At 38.6% G+C, this 14,934-nt stretch overlaps 1 protein-coding gene and 1 pseudogene across 1 annotated transcript; one reads left to right on the top strand and one right to left on the bottom strand.

Moving 5' to 3' along the window:
* The first annotated feature begins 2,228 nt into the window (after positions 1–2,228).
* LOC122019868 (E3 ubiquitin protein ligase RIN2-like) lies at positions 2,229–7,356 on the top strand. Its single transcript, XM_042577453.1, has 6 exons — positions 2,229–3,632; positions 3,734–3,871; positions 3,945–4,012; positions 5,538–5,762; positions 6,701–7,070; positions 7,149–7,356. Exons 1-6 carry the CDS (start codon positions 3,417–3,419, stop codon positions 7,203–7,205), a joined length of 1,074 nt encoding a protein of 357 aa, XP_042433387.1. The 5' UTR covers positions 2,229–3,416; the 3' UTR covers positions 7,206–7,356.
* A 1,321-nt stretch (positions 7,357–8,677) lies between these two features.
* On the bottom strand, positions 8,678–9,820 carry LOC122021484 (annotated as a pseudogene).
* Positions 9,821–14,934: the final 5,114 nt, after the last annotated feature.

Here is a 14,934-nt window from a genome sequence, read left to right as displayed (position 1 = left end):
ATGTTCAGTATGACCGAGGTGGAACTGATCATGAGACTGCTCGGCCGAACTCTGAGGTACTCTGAAGGATTCTGAGCAGTTCAGTATGGCCAAGGTGGAACTGATGGTTAGTTTAGGATCTGTATGGACAAGGTGAAATGGGCCCAAATTGCCTCTTGAGTTAGGGGGTAAAGTTTCTTGAGTGGAAGGCTAAAGGGAAGGGGTCTGATCTTCTTTAGCTCCCTGAGGTGGAGACACTGTATTCCACAGGAGGAGACACACGATCCTGATCTGTAGATGGAAAAGATGAAAGTCTTGGTCCAGGTAAGATCTTCTTGGCTGCCTTTGGGGCCAAATGTATAGGCATTGGGATTGGTGTTCAGATTGTCAAATACTAGATAAAAAAAGGCAGCCCAGTGCACGAAGCTCCCGCCATGCGGGGTCCCGGGGAAGAATCCATTGTATGCAACCTTACCCTGTTTGTTTGCAAGAGGCTGTTTCCAAGATTGGAACCCGTGACCTTTTGGTCACATAGCAACAACTTTACCGTTGCGCCAAGGTTCCCATAGTAGCAAATTGTCTTTACCTATTTTATTTTTAATGTTTTCATTAGCATTTATATAAAATATTTAGTTATCATTGGATGAATCGACTAGTTTGACTGATTGAGCCATCAAATCATTACCCAATTCATTCTCTGATCCTGTTTTGAGAACACTGATAAGTCATGTTGGTTCAGGTTATTTGTGTAATAATGGAGAATTGCCTCTTGATTGGGACTCAGATTTATTAGACTACCATTACTATTTTAATTAATAATAATTATTATTCTGAAATGGAATTTAATAACATAAATGTAAAATTAATTAAACGAATGTATTCTGGTTTTCTAATATCATATTTTCATGGTGCAAGGAAAGTGGCTTAAATGATGGACAATTCCTTGGTTATTGGTACTTTGATGATATATCAACTTCATTGCCAACTCTCTGAAAAAAAAACTCTCTTAAGAAACAATGTGATAAGCAAGATGACCCCAAATATGGTGCATGGTGAGAGGTGGAACGGGCTCCCTAGGTAACGAGGGTTCAAATCTCACCCAGGGCACATTATACCCGGTGAGTTTGAAAAACTTGTGATGTTGGGTTGTTCGCCAAAACCCATTTGCACTTCCCGAATACCCTGGTCGTTGGACTGGATATTCATAAGGTGGATGATCTTTCAATCTGTTGGTGGATTAGTCCCTGGAACTCCCGCTAGCTTAATCCTCTTTGTCGGTAGAGAAACCTCACCACAAACTCGATCAAGAACTCTTGGATTGCTTTGAGCTTTGGAGAAGGGGTTAACCACCTTAAATTTTCATCACCAAAGCCAGCCAATCCGAGTTCAATTATATAGAGCTTGGGAATAAACACCCAAGCTATGTTTCCGCCACCAGTCAATTGTCATACTTACCAGTATCTTTGTGGAATTCTACTGTTACAACCTAACAGTTCGATTCCAATCAACTGCTCACCATGGATCAGTCGATTGGTCTAATGGTCTTCATGGGCTGAGTGAACAGAAGCATGTTGTTCTCTCCCAGTCTACTGTACAAGTCGACTAGACTAGCCCTAGAACCACAAACCTTGGAATTCCATTTCGGGTTTGCTGGTTCTCAACCACTAGTCGACTGAGACATATATCAGTCGACTAGTAAACCCTAATTTAGGGTTTTACTCTCAAGTACAATCACTCATGCACTTGTTCTCATCCGCACAACCTTGACCTTGCATTCTAGCTTCCTCCATCAACCTTGTGTCCCTTGGATGCTTTGCCATTCTTCACGCCTTGCATTCAAGAGCTTCCTTTGGCCTTGTCCTTGTTGTCGCGTCTTCCTTTGCCAAGAGGCTCCTTACCTTCGGGTCTTCATCCTTGCCAAGAAGCTCCTCACTCCCGAGACTTCACTTGCCAAGAGCTTCTCGCTCCGGAACTTCATCCTTGCCAAGATCCCCTCGCTCCGGGTCTTCACCTTGCCAAGTCATACTTGGACTTACACGACCAAGCCTCAAGCTTGGACTTACACCACCAAGACTCCCATGCTTAGATTTCACCTTTGTCAAGATCACAGGTCTTTCCTTGCACCTGTCACCTGCACACTTAACCACGCATATCAAATACAGATGCAAATCCTAACTTAAACTCTTTGTCCAAACATCAAAATCTAAGGGTATGCCGATTGCTCCAACATAGATTATCAAAAAAAAATGTGATAAGCAAGATGGCACCAAATAAACTATATCTCAAGGGGTATATAAGCCTGTGAATATCTAGTTGTTATGAATGAAGTTTTAGGTGAGTTGGTCTGTGTTAAGTTTTGTTGCTTTGCTATTGTTTCTGATGAAGAATAGATGAGTAATTACTGGCAAATAAATTATTTTTTGGCATAGCATAATCTGTCGTAGGTTCTCTGAAAAAATTGGGACTATCCTTTTCCATAAACTGTCATCTGAACTTGGACATTGTTTTTTTGCAGCTTGCCAATATGTCCACTTCAGTTCAATAAAAATCGAATTCATTGAAAGACCTTTGGTAATAAATACATTATGTCATGTATGGGAAAATGATTGATTAGGATTGATTACCTCAAACAACCTTTACAATTAATCTCCTCTTGAAGGCGTTCTATCCTCTATTTGCTTTGTGGCGAATATTATATCAAGTCCAGGGTCCTCCAAATATTTGAATTCATCAGTCAATAGCTTGGAATACCTACCAAATGGCTAGCATATATGTTTTACAAATATTTAGCGAACCTAATATGAAAATCTTTGTTGTATTCTTTCTTAATGTTCTTCTGGAGAAATCTGTCAGAAAATCAATCTTTTAGTTTAGAGGTTCAGTATTATTCTACATCGGCAAGACGGCAACTAGCATTAATAACTTTTTAAATATTACTGGTTGAAATTCAGTCATGCTTGTGCATGTGGGAATCTTCTCTATACGTTTATAATTACTTACATGTGCAATTTTCTTTTAGAGTCCACAAAACTACTATTCAAATGATAGTTCTTCCTACTTTTAAATTCATGTTATCATGCTAAGATTTGATGGTGAAATCTGTGGGCAGATTATTGATATCCGAGGGAGGTCATAGGAGCTATGCCAATAAAAATTACTATATTGCTTTCAACTGTAGGTTGTTTTTCTCTATGTTGCAGCAAAGGTCCATCCAATTTTCACAACCTTCACCCATGTTGCTGTAAATTTTGTCCTTTTCTGCTTTGCCTCTCATAATGTCGTCTTCAACTGAAATCTTGTCTAACATGATAATTGTTTCACATTTATTGATATTTTTCTCCTTGAAGGTATTCACTACTGGCTGATAGATACCTTTGCTTAGTCTGAAGCCATGCATTTATTTTTGTGTTCTATCAATGTTTTTGTTTTAAACCAGGATGGTGTATATTTCATATTATGATAAAACAGCAAAATCTAATTCAATTTGCTTTGCAGGCTCTCTATCTGAATGGAAGGGCATTCTCATCAGACATTGTGGTTTCATTCTAGATATGATGACATTGCTAACAGCACTAGGCCATTACTTTGTTATCTGGTGGCTTCATGGCTTAGCATTTCATCTAGTAGATGTAGTTCTTTTTCTTAATATGCGTGTAAGTGGTAAATTAGCATTTCAAAATATCTTTTATATAATTTAGGCTAACTGGAAGTTGTATTCTGGTTCTAAAATATACCTTATATCTGAGGTGAACAGGCTCTTATAAGTGCAATTGCTAAGCGAATTAGAACATATCTTAAGTTGAGGAAAGCCCTTACTTCCCTAGATGGAGCACTTCCTGATGCTACATATGAGGAACTTCGTGCTTTTGACGATGAGTGTGCAATATGCCGAGTATGTGGTTTCAATGTTTTCTAAAACTGTTTCAAAAAATTTTCCAGCGGAAGGATTAATTAGAAAGTTGCAGGGACCAATGGTGAGGGCCAAAAAACTGTCATGCAATCATCTATTCCATCTCGTGTGTTTGAGATCTTGGTATGACCTATGTTCTCTCTCGCCTTTGATCATTTTTTTACCGTGATGTTTGTCTTAACATCTTTATGAGATTCTATTGGTTAAATATTCACGCATGAAATTGTTGATTTTTTACACATTGAGCAACTGTTGGAAGATTTTGTCCAGAAGTATTGACATTCCACATTCCATGAAATGACTATATTTACAAAAGATTGCGCCATGTAAGAGCAGAATTATGCATAACTGAAATTTTGCAAGGATAAATGGATATATGAATGTCTGCGTTAGGAACACTGAAACTAACAAATTGGGATTTTTGAATGTCCACTGCCTTTTAAGAAAAGAATTCCTGATAGCAATGCTATCAGATATCCTTTCCTCGTCAGATGGCAATTGTTTTGCTTTGCTGTCAAATGTAAAATTGATGTCTTTCGATGCATTTGAAGAGTATCCTAATTATTGCATGATTGCACTTTTCAGATGTATCAAAAAATTGTTAACATATTTGGCCTTTTAACATATTATATCAACGAGTTCGAGATGTTTTTTTTTGCACTGTTTAGTTCTGGTTCCACTTTGTGCTCATTTATTATAACAGAGCATCTCACTGCACTTATAATTATGCTCCCTAAAAGCTGGATTCATTGCCAGACATTTTCAACACATTTATTAGGTGATGATTACTGAAAGAAATCATAGGTGTAGGAAATGTACAGACTTTTGAAACATGGACTAACTGTTTGTTCACAAATTTGAGGGCTCTGTTTCTTGGCCTATATAATGACTACTCTGATACTGTTTGGAGATATTATTGCCTATAAGAGTTTGTTTAAATTAATTAAACTTTTCGATCCCAGTTGAATATCTTTTAATATGCTAAAAGTAATTCAAAATAAAAGTGCTATTTTGCACATGATTTATCCTTTGCGCAAATACCAATTCATGCTTTATCTAATCCCTTGACATGCTTGCAATATCATTTTTTCAAAATTCTGTTCTAACATGGTTAGTTATTCGAATAATTGCCTATTCATTTTTTTTTTTAATCATTTGCTTATTGCTCATGCTATCAGGAAATTATTTGCTCATTGTTCAGGCTATTCAGGAAACATAGGATCCCATATTCATACAATGCAGTCTAATCTTTCATTTGAATTCTCAATACATTGTTTCAAAAGTTTCACACATTTATTTAGCATTGCCATTGAGGAGCTTGGCCTTTTTAAAGCCTTTTTTTAGTTCATGTATTGTCAGTTTGAAGCTGAGAATACACAAGTCTCTGAGATTCTAATAATTAGCTTGGTATTAGTAAAAGTTGCAACAACTTGTGCGCTACCTCCCGTTACGGCATATTATAGATCTTTTCCCACCACTTAATGTGGCCATCAATTCATAATCTTTGTTGTATCATAGTTGAATCTTGAAAAGCATAGTCACACATTTGTGAAAGCACAGTACTATGACTTCTTACATGCAGATTGTTTGTTTTGGAGTAATGTTCCATAGGGTAAGCCTCAGGCCTTTAAATTTAATAACATCTCAGGCTCGACCAGGGTTTGACTGATGTCTACTCTTGCCCAACATGCCGGAGGCCATTATTTACTTCTAATGTTCAAGGAGGCATAAGGTCTGCTTCTGGAAATGCTATAGATGGGCAACAAGTTGCTGAACATCTGAATTTAGGATTGAACCAACAAAGAGTTCCTGGTCATGCACCTTTAGGAGCATCTCCAAACCCATCACAGAATACTTCTGATACGATCTGGAGGTTATTTTTCTCTTTATACTCTTGTTTTACCAATGCTATCCTTGTGTAAGCAAAAATTGTGGTCATAACATGCTTGTTTATATAATACCATTAACTGTAACTGCAAGATTATTTCATTTAGTTGCTGCCACAAACATAATGGAATTCTATAGCAGTGCTTTGCTAACTTGTTATTTTTACATGAGCATACTTGACACAGTTTGTTGGGTACTCTTCCAGCTGAAAATGGCTGACATGTCTATTCCTTAGCTGGATTTTGAATATTAGAGATATATTGATTCCTTGTTCTAATATTATATGGAGAACGCCTGGCTTGTTTCATCACTTACTCTGGTGTCATATGATTCTTCCCCAGCCTTGGGTTTAAGTGCTGCTGCATTTTTTGGTTGGTCACTCCTGTTAGTCACTACTGTAGTGTTTATTCCTTTAGCTACTCTTTAGTTATGTAGTCTATTATACATCACTATCAGTTGTTGCTAGGAAAAGTAAACTATCACTTTGAAAGTATAGCAAAAGGGAATAAAAGTTGATATAATGTAACTGTTTTTTCTTTCCCTCCAGCCTTTTCACTTACTCTCGGGCCATTAGTTTTTGAGGAAAAAACAATTCTGAATCCTCTATCATTTTCTTTTCCCCATAATTTTAACATCAGTATTTCTATCCTTCAAGTTTTGTTTTCACATAAACACTCTTAGCCTTGCTCTTTGATTTACATAGTTCATTATTGTAACTCTTGATCTTGATACTCTTGCATACCTTATCATTCTAGCCCATCCTTACCATAACTTTTTGTTCTTTCTGTAAAAATCAGTAATAATCATATTGAAATTAGTTGCTTAGTAACAATGGAAGAAACAAGTCATATATGTGTGTAGTAATGGTGCAAAATGTTGTTACATCGATTTTATCTTGAAATGCACTTTTTGTTTGGTGTCCAGGGGTGCTGCATTCGACTCCAGTTTGACACCTACATGGATGAACCAAGGGATCGATGGTGCTAGTTCATCAAGTTCAGTCACATCCGTAGGATTTGGTGGGGTTCAGATGATGATGAGGCAGCTTGCATCTGTTAGTGAAAACTTTGCTCAGGGTTCTCTACATGATTCAGCTTGGAATCTGTGGCTTCCTCAGCATACTGCGATTCCTCATATTCCTCCATCCTCCTCCACGAGGTTGAATAGAAATGCAGCTGGTTTACGGATCAGGAACACCACATCCCCGGTTAACAGTAATATGTCAGAGTTACTCACTATGGTTGATAGAGTGCGTGAGGTCTTGCCACATGTTCCCGACGAACTAATTGTGCAGGTATGCCACTGTCCTTAATTGATGGGAGTATTTTCCATTTTTTGTTGGGTGCCGTTTAAAAAATTTCTTCCGTTTCAGGATTTACTGAGAACCAACAACATCAACATCACTGTGAATAATCTTCTTGTACAATAATAACCCTAGTGGGCATAACTCATAGCAACTATAAAGCTTTGTATATTTAAGACGGCAGATATAGGTTATTAAAAGAGCTATCGGCATGACTTTGTATTTACATTTTCATAAGTCTCGAATCCAACGGAAAGAGAGAGGAAAAAAAAAGACACACCTGAAAGCTTGTGGCTGTGTAATTTCCCCCTAGCTGCTTTCTTCATAAATTTTTCTTTGTAGTATTTACTCGCCTTTATTGCGTTTCTTTTTCTTTAGTGAATAAAATAGTCGTTAATAAAACATCAATTTTTACCATTGTCTCGTAATGTTAAGAGTCAGGGGTGCATTCAAAACCGAATTGAACAATTTGAAATTTGATCGATGATATTTTGATTTTAATTAATGACACTGAATAAATTTTTTAAATTTAAAAAATAATAATATATTTTTTAAAAAATTGAATTAATAGAACTGATTTTTTTTTTTTTGAATCTAATATATTATATAAAATTTTATAATGGCGATTTAGTCAGTCTCTGGGCTTTGGGAGGGATCGCAGTGCGAGGTCGCGCCTGTCCGTTTCCGGGCAAGAAGTCGCGACGTTTCGATCGCACCTAAGCAGCGACTGCAATACAAATTTGAACCGGCACCGCCTCCGCCCTTCCCAGTTGCAACCCAAGGCATGGAGAAGCCGCCGAGGTCGGGGCAGAGGCCCGGCATGGAGCGCCCCTACGCTGTGCTGCACAAGAACCTGACGGAGATTGAGTCGCGCCTTCGCCAGCTCTCCGCGGCCAACAACGACGGCGCATCCTCCTACTCCCCGCACCAACACCAGACGGTGTGCAAAGACGTGGCGGCGAAGATCGACTTCCTCAAGGTGCTGCTCGCCGCCGAGATGGAGGGCCACGCCAGCGACACGACGCCGCCGCCCAAGCACATCTTCCACCTGCTCCACAGGCTAAGCGCCGCGGAGCACGCGCTGCGCGAGAGGGAGGACGGCCTCGACGGGTTGCCGCCGGACGATCCCCACGACGTGTCGATGTGCTCCTGCACCCACGAGTGCTTCGACGAACCGCAGCCGGACACAGAGGCCGGGGAAGAGGAAGAGGAGGAGGATGTTGACGGCGTGCCGGAGCCTGAGGATTTCGGGCCACCTGAGGAGGATGAGAAAGCAGAAAGTCCGGCGAGCCCATGGAACAGTTCAGTGGGAGAAGACGAGGAAACAGAGCACGGCTGGCATTTCGGATGCCGGTTTGACAGCGCAGCGGTGGCGCTGGCATCGGCGGCTGCAATTGGAGTGTGGCTGGCAACAAAATTCTACGGAGCAGAAGAGGAGGTTTTCCTGGTGCCAACTTGAAAAACAAGAACACAAGAACTTTCTGAAAGATTTCCTAGACATCTCTTATCCCTCGCATCACCCCATTAATCCTAATAACATGATTGCTTGTTCGGTAGAAACATTGTATTAAGTTCACATCATTATAACATTGCTATGTTCATGCCTTCTTCTCTCTTGATCTGGCAGGAAACAACTGTTGCAACGAAGATTGGAATAAGAATTCTAGTGAGATCCTTGTAAAGTTATCCATAGAAACCTTTGCCAAAGCTAGCCTCCTTTGATTTAACTTATCAAGCTTATCGCAGTAATGTTCGTCCTGTCATTACGCAACCAGAACCTAAATAACTTCAAGAAAACAAAGAAAAACTTTGAAAAGGCAGGGAATCCTATATATTACGGCAAACAGTACACGTTATGCCAATCAAAGTCGCGCATGCTGAGGATCCCATCCGACAGTGAAGAGCGATTCGCGTTCCTTCTACGACACGACTGTACAAGTCAAGTCATCCAACTTTTTTCTTCACGGGGAAGTTGGAAGAAACATTCCTAGAAGAGCAATTCAAAATGTACAGACCTTGTATATTCCTGTTCTGTTTGCCCATACAATTTGATCCAGGAACAAAAATATCGATAACAGATGATTATTGGACTGCAAAGATCATTTTATAGACTGTGATATCGAAAGAAGCATATGTATAATCGTGCAAAGTTGACTATCGACGTACCTTTCCTAGTAAAATGACAGGGAGGGGAGATCCAGGGGCTAGTGGACTTATAAGAACACGGAGACAATTAACAAACTGCATAGTAAAGAGATGACGTTACAAAAATAATAAAATCACGTGATAAAAGATAATTTGCTCCTCTCAGCATCCTAATCAATTCGTCTCTAGATCAACACGAAGGAGATAAATCACGGACGACTATTAGTTATTAGTTCATATGACTAAAATATAAAGTAAGGCATGCTCGGACGTATTGAATTTCAAACCATGATCTCATATAATAACATCTCATGCTCAACCATCGCACCGCCATGAGAGATCACAAAAATAATGAAATCAGGACTAACAAACAATCAACAGTTATAACCAAAAATGTCAAAGCATGACCTTAAACAATCGCCGGGCCGAGCTAGTTGTTTTATCAACATTCTGTTCACTATCAGGCGTTCTCCATTGCTCAAGAATTTAGTGTCAAACTGGATAGCTCTACAAAGCTGATCTCTTGCTTCAGCTTTATTCAAATATAAAACCAAGAGAGCAAGCTCTGCTCTTGTCGCATCTAATGCGCTGCTCATCTTCTATTCTTGATAGATTCTGACCGAATCTTATTAGTCAACTGAAGGAGCACATCAGAGACTCTCTGTTGTAGTGCTAATTCGATTTATGATACGGTGGATGAAGGTGGGCCCAATAAGATCAGATAATCAAAATCAAGGGGAGTTAGACTGTCTCATGTCATCAGTCGTATAATTTCTGATTAGACATAAGCAAGATAGGTTTCCCAGATCTGAGATATAAGATGAAGCTCGTACTCTTCCTGACCTATCCCTGACTTATCGGACGTCCCCATCTCGACCTGTTAGGTCTGGTACTTTCACTAAGACAATTCTTGACCAACCTTTCAGTAATCAAGACGTGAAGGATAGGTCCCTCGCCACAGTCTCAGATACAGATAAAACCATGACAAGTCGTCATGGCTCATCCTCCTCATTAAGACTCAAGTCGGGTGATACATTTGAATGGTCATTTCAAGTTGTTTGTAGCTAACCTCAGGCGGGACGGAAAACACTAAGCGACAACAATGTCAGGGAATCGTAACCTCCTGTTAGAGAATAATTGTCATATGTCAGGGAATATTCCAGTGGTCTGCTATCACCTGCGAATGGAACCTTCCTTCCACCAATAGGAGATCACCGTACATCCTCTTTTATCCAACAAGCCTGACACCCGAAATTCTCTGTCAGCATGCAGACTCTGAAGGTATGCAACGTCATATAAAAAAGGATGTACTCTTCCTTAGCTAGGTACGTGCACATACGCACTCGTCTTCAACAGTTCTTTTTTCCTCTGTACATTGTTCTTCTGGAAAAAAAGTAATTGATTTGAACGTCGGAGGGTCTGCACCAAGGATTTTTTCCATGATTTCTGGTCTTTAACGCTTCATGTATTTGTCTGAGTGTGTACAGAGTCTAAGTACCATCGGTTTCATCACCACTATCCTGGAATTTCACATGGGATTCGTTTTTTCGAGGCACATACACTAGATGTGTCAAAATCGCCTCTCCGTCAATACCAGCACCGTCTCAACCGGTCTTATTTAAATTCTGAACAGGATCAATTCATCTAAATATCCAATCCAAACGAATCCTGTACTCGACAGATCTCGACGCCACACAATGATTATTAAAAACACAAGATCCGACATGGCAAAAATCAAGCATCGATAGGATGTAAATAGAAAAATACATATTTGTGATACTTACACGCTTCGAAAATAGCTATCGACCTCCGAAAGAGACAAACTCTAGAACGATTTGGAAAGAGAAGACGATGGCAATGGGTCAGGTTCGGGTCAAATTTTATATTCTCCGTTCTCATATCCATCGGGTATAGGATCTCCGATGGATATACCCATACCCATTAAATGATCGGATATCTTCTATAGTTATAATTTTTCTTCTTTCTATCCAAATATTATCATTCAATAAAAATATATTAAAATTAACAACTTATTAAAAAATATATATATATAAAATTAAAAAATAGATTAAACATCTATATAGTCTCCTCCTAATGTCAACAAAAAAAAAAGTAAATTAATTTTGGAAAAAAAAATTTCTATGTATATATATATTATTTAATTGGGTATTCGGATCGAGTATCAAGTATTGATAGTCTCTCCATACCCTCCTCTATTCGGATCGGATATCAAATTCTTTATCGAGTTCGAATGAAATTATCATCATAGGGACGATGAGACCACGAAAGAGAAAGATTTGGCTGGAAATAAGGCGACGACCACGGATCGGATGTTGCAGAATGTATGTGACGATGCGGTACGACCGTTCTCTGGAACAGGTTTTGCAGATCAGAGTCGTGGAATGGTTTGGATATCGTTGCACTCAGTAGTCTTGTATGATTCCCTGCAGGGAATCCCATCATGCCTTGATTTAAATAATGGGGGTTTTTAATTTTGTAAAATTGCACCACAGACATTTTACATTTTCCATTGATGGATAAATTAGGAGTGTTAGCTGAGACTCAGATTTTAAATCCCTTGAATGCCTAACTATTTCATATTGCTTAGGGTTAAATAATGGCCTGTTTGAAATTTTAGAATATCTAATGTGTGAATCAATTTAAACTAATATGATTTTTTTAAGCGATTAAAATCTTATATGTTCCAAAATTTAGTATGTCAAAATGATATTTGATAATAATGAATATTGATCATGTCCGAACGCTGAACCAACGGACGCTGGGCACGTGACGCTCTCCGAACTGATGACGTAGATCTCTGGTCGGTCGTAGGGGTCTCCGGCGAACTTGCAAGGAAGTTGGGCCGGGAAGGGGTTCCCGGCGACGACCCTCCGATGCTCAAGTCAGGCAAGAGGAAATTAGGAAGTGGCTTCGAATATCGTAGAATGCGTACCTCCGGCGAAATATGAGGATCCTTATATAGGACTGTGAAGAGGCTCATGCACACATACCGAGGCGAATACGTGTCCTCTAATCATACCTCAGTATGGGCTTGTCAGAGGAGCTTGCCTGACACCATACTGCTACAGTCCGAGCACCTCTCTGATGGGACGACATAATCTTCAGTCGTAAGGTTCAAGTCAGCATATGACTTAGTCGTTGGACACGTCTGTTGTCAGAAGATGTTTCTCGATGTCTCCTTTGTCCTTTTGTCTCTTCTGTTCCCGCGCCGAGTGTCTGGCCGCTCGGCAGTCCCATCACGTCCGACCGGACGTAGGTACTGATCCGCTTGGGAGATTCTGGGTTGTATGCTCGGATGGAACTGTTCACAGCCTTATTACTTTATGCCTCGGCCGAGTGGGCTACCCGCTCGGCCCGGCGACCTTGTTCATCATGAGCGTCGGAGACCCGACTCCTTGTCGGGTTATCTTTGCTTCCGCTTAGTCCCCGCTCGGCCGCTCGGCCTCTACCCGCTCGGCTCGGCGACCTTGTTCATCATGAACGTCGGAGACCCGACTCCTTGTCGAGTTGTCTTTGCTTCCGCTTAGTCCTCGCTCGGCCGGTCAGCCTCCCTTTTTCCGACCGATCATTTGACCTCCACGTGGTGTTGACTTCCCTTAAAGGGGGTCCCGTCCTTACTGCTGGATCAAATATAATGAATATAATTAAATGACCATATAGAATATAATTTCATATAATTTTTTCGATTTTAGTTAAAATTAATTGATAGATATAAAAAATTTAGAATAGGCATGGAACCAAGACGGACATGTTCTTCTAATTTTTTTTAATTATATTTATGTCCTCAAACTTAAACGCATATTATATTGAGAGCTAATATTTTTTTAATACAAATCAATTTTTTAATCATTTACTAATCAGATTTTAAAATCATTTAAAAAATAATCGACTTCTCTAGGATCGATTCAGCGTGTTTATGGGACCATGTACAACAATAATTTTAATTGATAATTACACAATAATAATCAATTAATTTTTTAAATAATTAAAAATTTTAATCAAGTTTAAAAAAATCATGACTCTCAATATAATATATCAAATTAATATTTAAGAATATAAATATAAATATAAAAATTAGACGAACACATAATATTTGTTCAATATCATTTTAAATTGACTAGATCTATCAATTAATTTTGACCGATATTATGTTCAATATCATTTTAAATTGAGTAGATATTATTGATAGATCTAGTTAATATAGAATAATATAAAATTAAATTTTATATGTTCATTTAGTTCTTCAAACTACATTTATATCTTTAAATATTAATTTAATATATTATATGAAGAACAACATATTTTTTTTTAATTAGAAGGTTTTTTAATAAAATAGATATCGAGCATATAATTTGATAATTTAGAAGCTAATATAATTTAAATATTTCAAACATTTTCCTAAGCGATTCCGTAATCTACCGTATTCAAAATTTACTAAACAAGATATCTATTTTTATTTTTTAAAAAAAATTATTTCTACATCTAACTTCACCTTTGACTAGAGATGTAAATAAACCAAACGGTTCGTGAGCTATTCGGAGCTCGATTCGGTAAAAAGCTCGTTCGAGTTCGTTCGTTTATCTTATCGAGCCGAGCTCGAACTCGATTTCAAACTCGACAGTTTTATCGAGCCAAGCTCGAGCTTAAGGATATTCGGTTCGTGAGCTCGTGAACATATTCGTTTATAGGTCTGCGAGTCAAAAAAATGAACCTTAAAATAAGCCTTAAACCGAGCAAAAAAAATGTGCTCTAAAACGAGCCAAAAAAACAAGCTCTAAAACGAACCTTAAAATGAGCTTTAAAATGAACCAAAAAACGAGCTCTAAAACGAACGAAAAACGAGCTCTAAAACGAGCCCGAACTCGCTTAACGAGTTAGGCTCGTTAACTTTGATAATCGAGCTAATAACGAGCTGAGCTCGAACGGTTCGCGAGCTTGATAATTCCAAAACAAGCCGAGCTCGAGCCTTGTGATAAAAGTTTGAGCCGAGCTCGAGACGAGCTCGAGCCTAATACTGTTCGACTCTTTACATCCCTACCTTTGACCATTATGGTTCTTTTCTTTTTAACACGCCCTCGGACTATGATGCAGTGATAGGCCATCCAAATTATCATCCAGATACTCACAATTCGAGCTCCAGTTATGTAAAATTTGTAGGAATTTTTCCTCCAAATGAGGCACGCAACTAAAGGTTGTTAGGCTTCTGGGTTGTCCGCCGCGAGCGCTTCCCGATTTACCCTGATGGATGATGAAAAACTTCCGTAGGATCGGACCGATCACCCCAGGTTCAATGTTACCCAACCTGATTAATTATTTTTTTTTAATTTACACCTTTGAGTCCCCTTAGGATGATACAATAGTTGAGAATGTTATCATGTGAAGCCTTAAAGTCTAAATTCAATATATCCAAATATACATTCTCTTGCATTTTAGCCACTTGTATTAATAGTTAATAGTCACATAGAATGACTAATAATCACTCGTCATTTATCTCCTCTGTGTTAACCTAGAAACAAAATATCGTCATTTATCTCCTCCATGTTAACTTAGAAACAAAATGACAAAGACAAGCAAATCACCTTATGCCACGTAATTAACACCTTTGTACTTTTAGAATTCCTCTAATTATATTTGTATAAATTTATTAATTTTTTAACTTTGAGTGTTATACCAAATTAAAAAAAAAAAT

Source organism: Zingiber officinale, chromosome 9A (genome assembly GCF_018446385.1).
Source record: "Zingiber officinale cultivar Zhangliang chromosome 9A, Zo_v1.1, whole genome shotgun sequence".
NCBI classification, from domain to species: Eukaryota; Viridiplantae; Streptophyta; class Magnoliopsida; order Zingiberales; family Zingiberaceae; genus Zingiber; species Zingiber officinale.
This window is presented reverse-complemented; position numbering and strand designations above follow the sequence as displayed.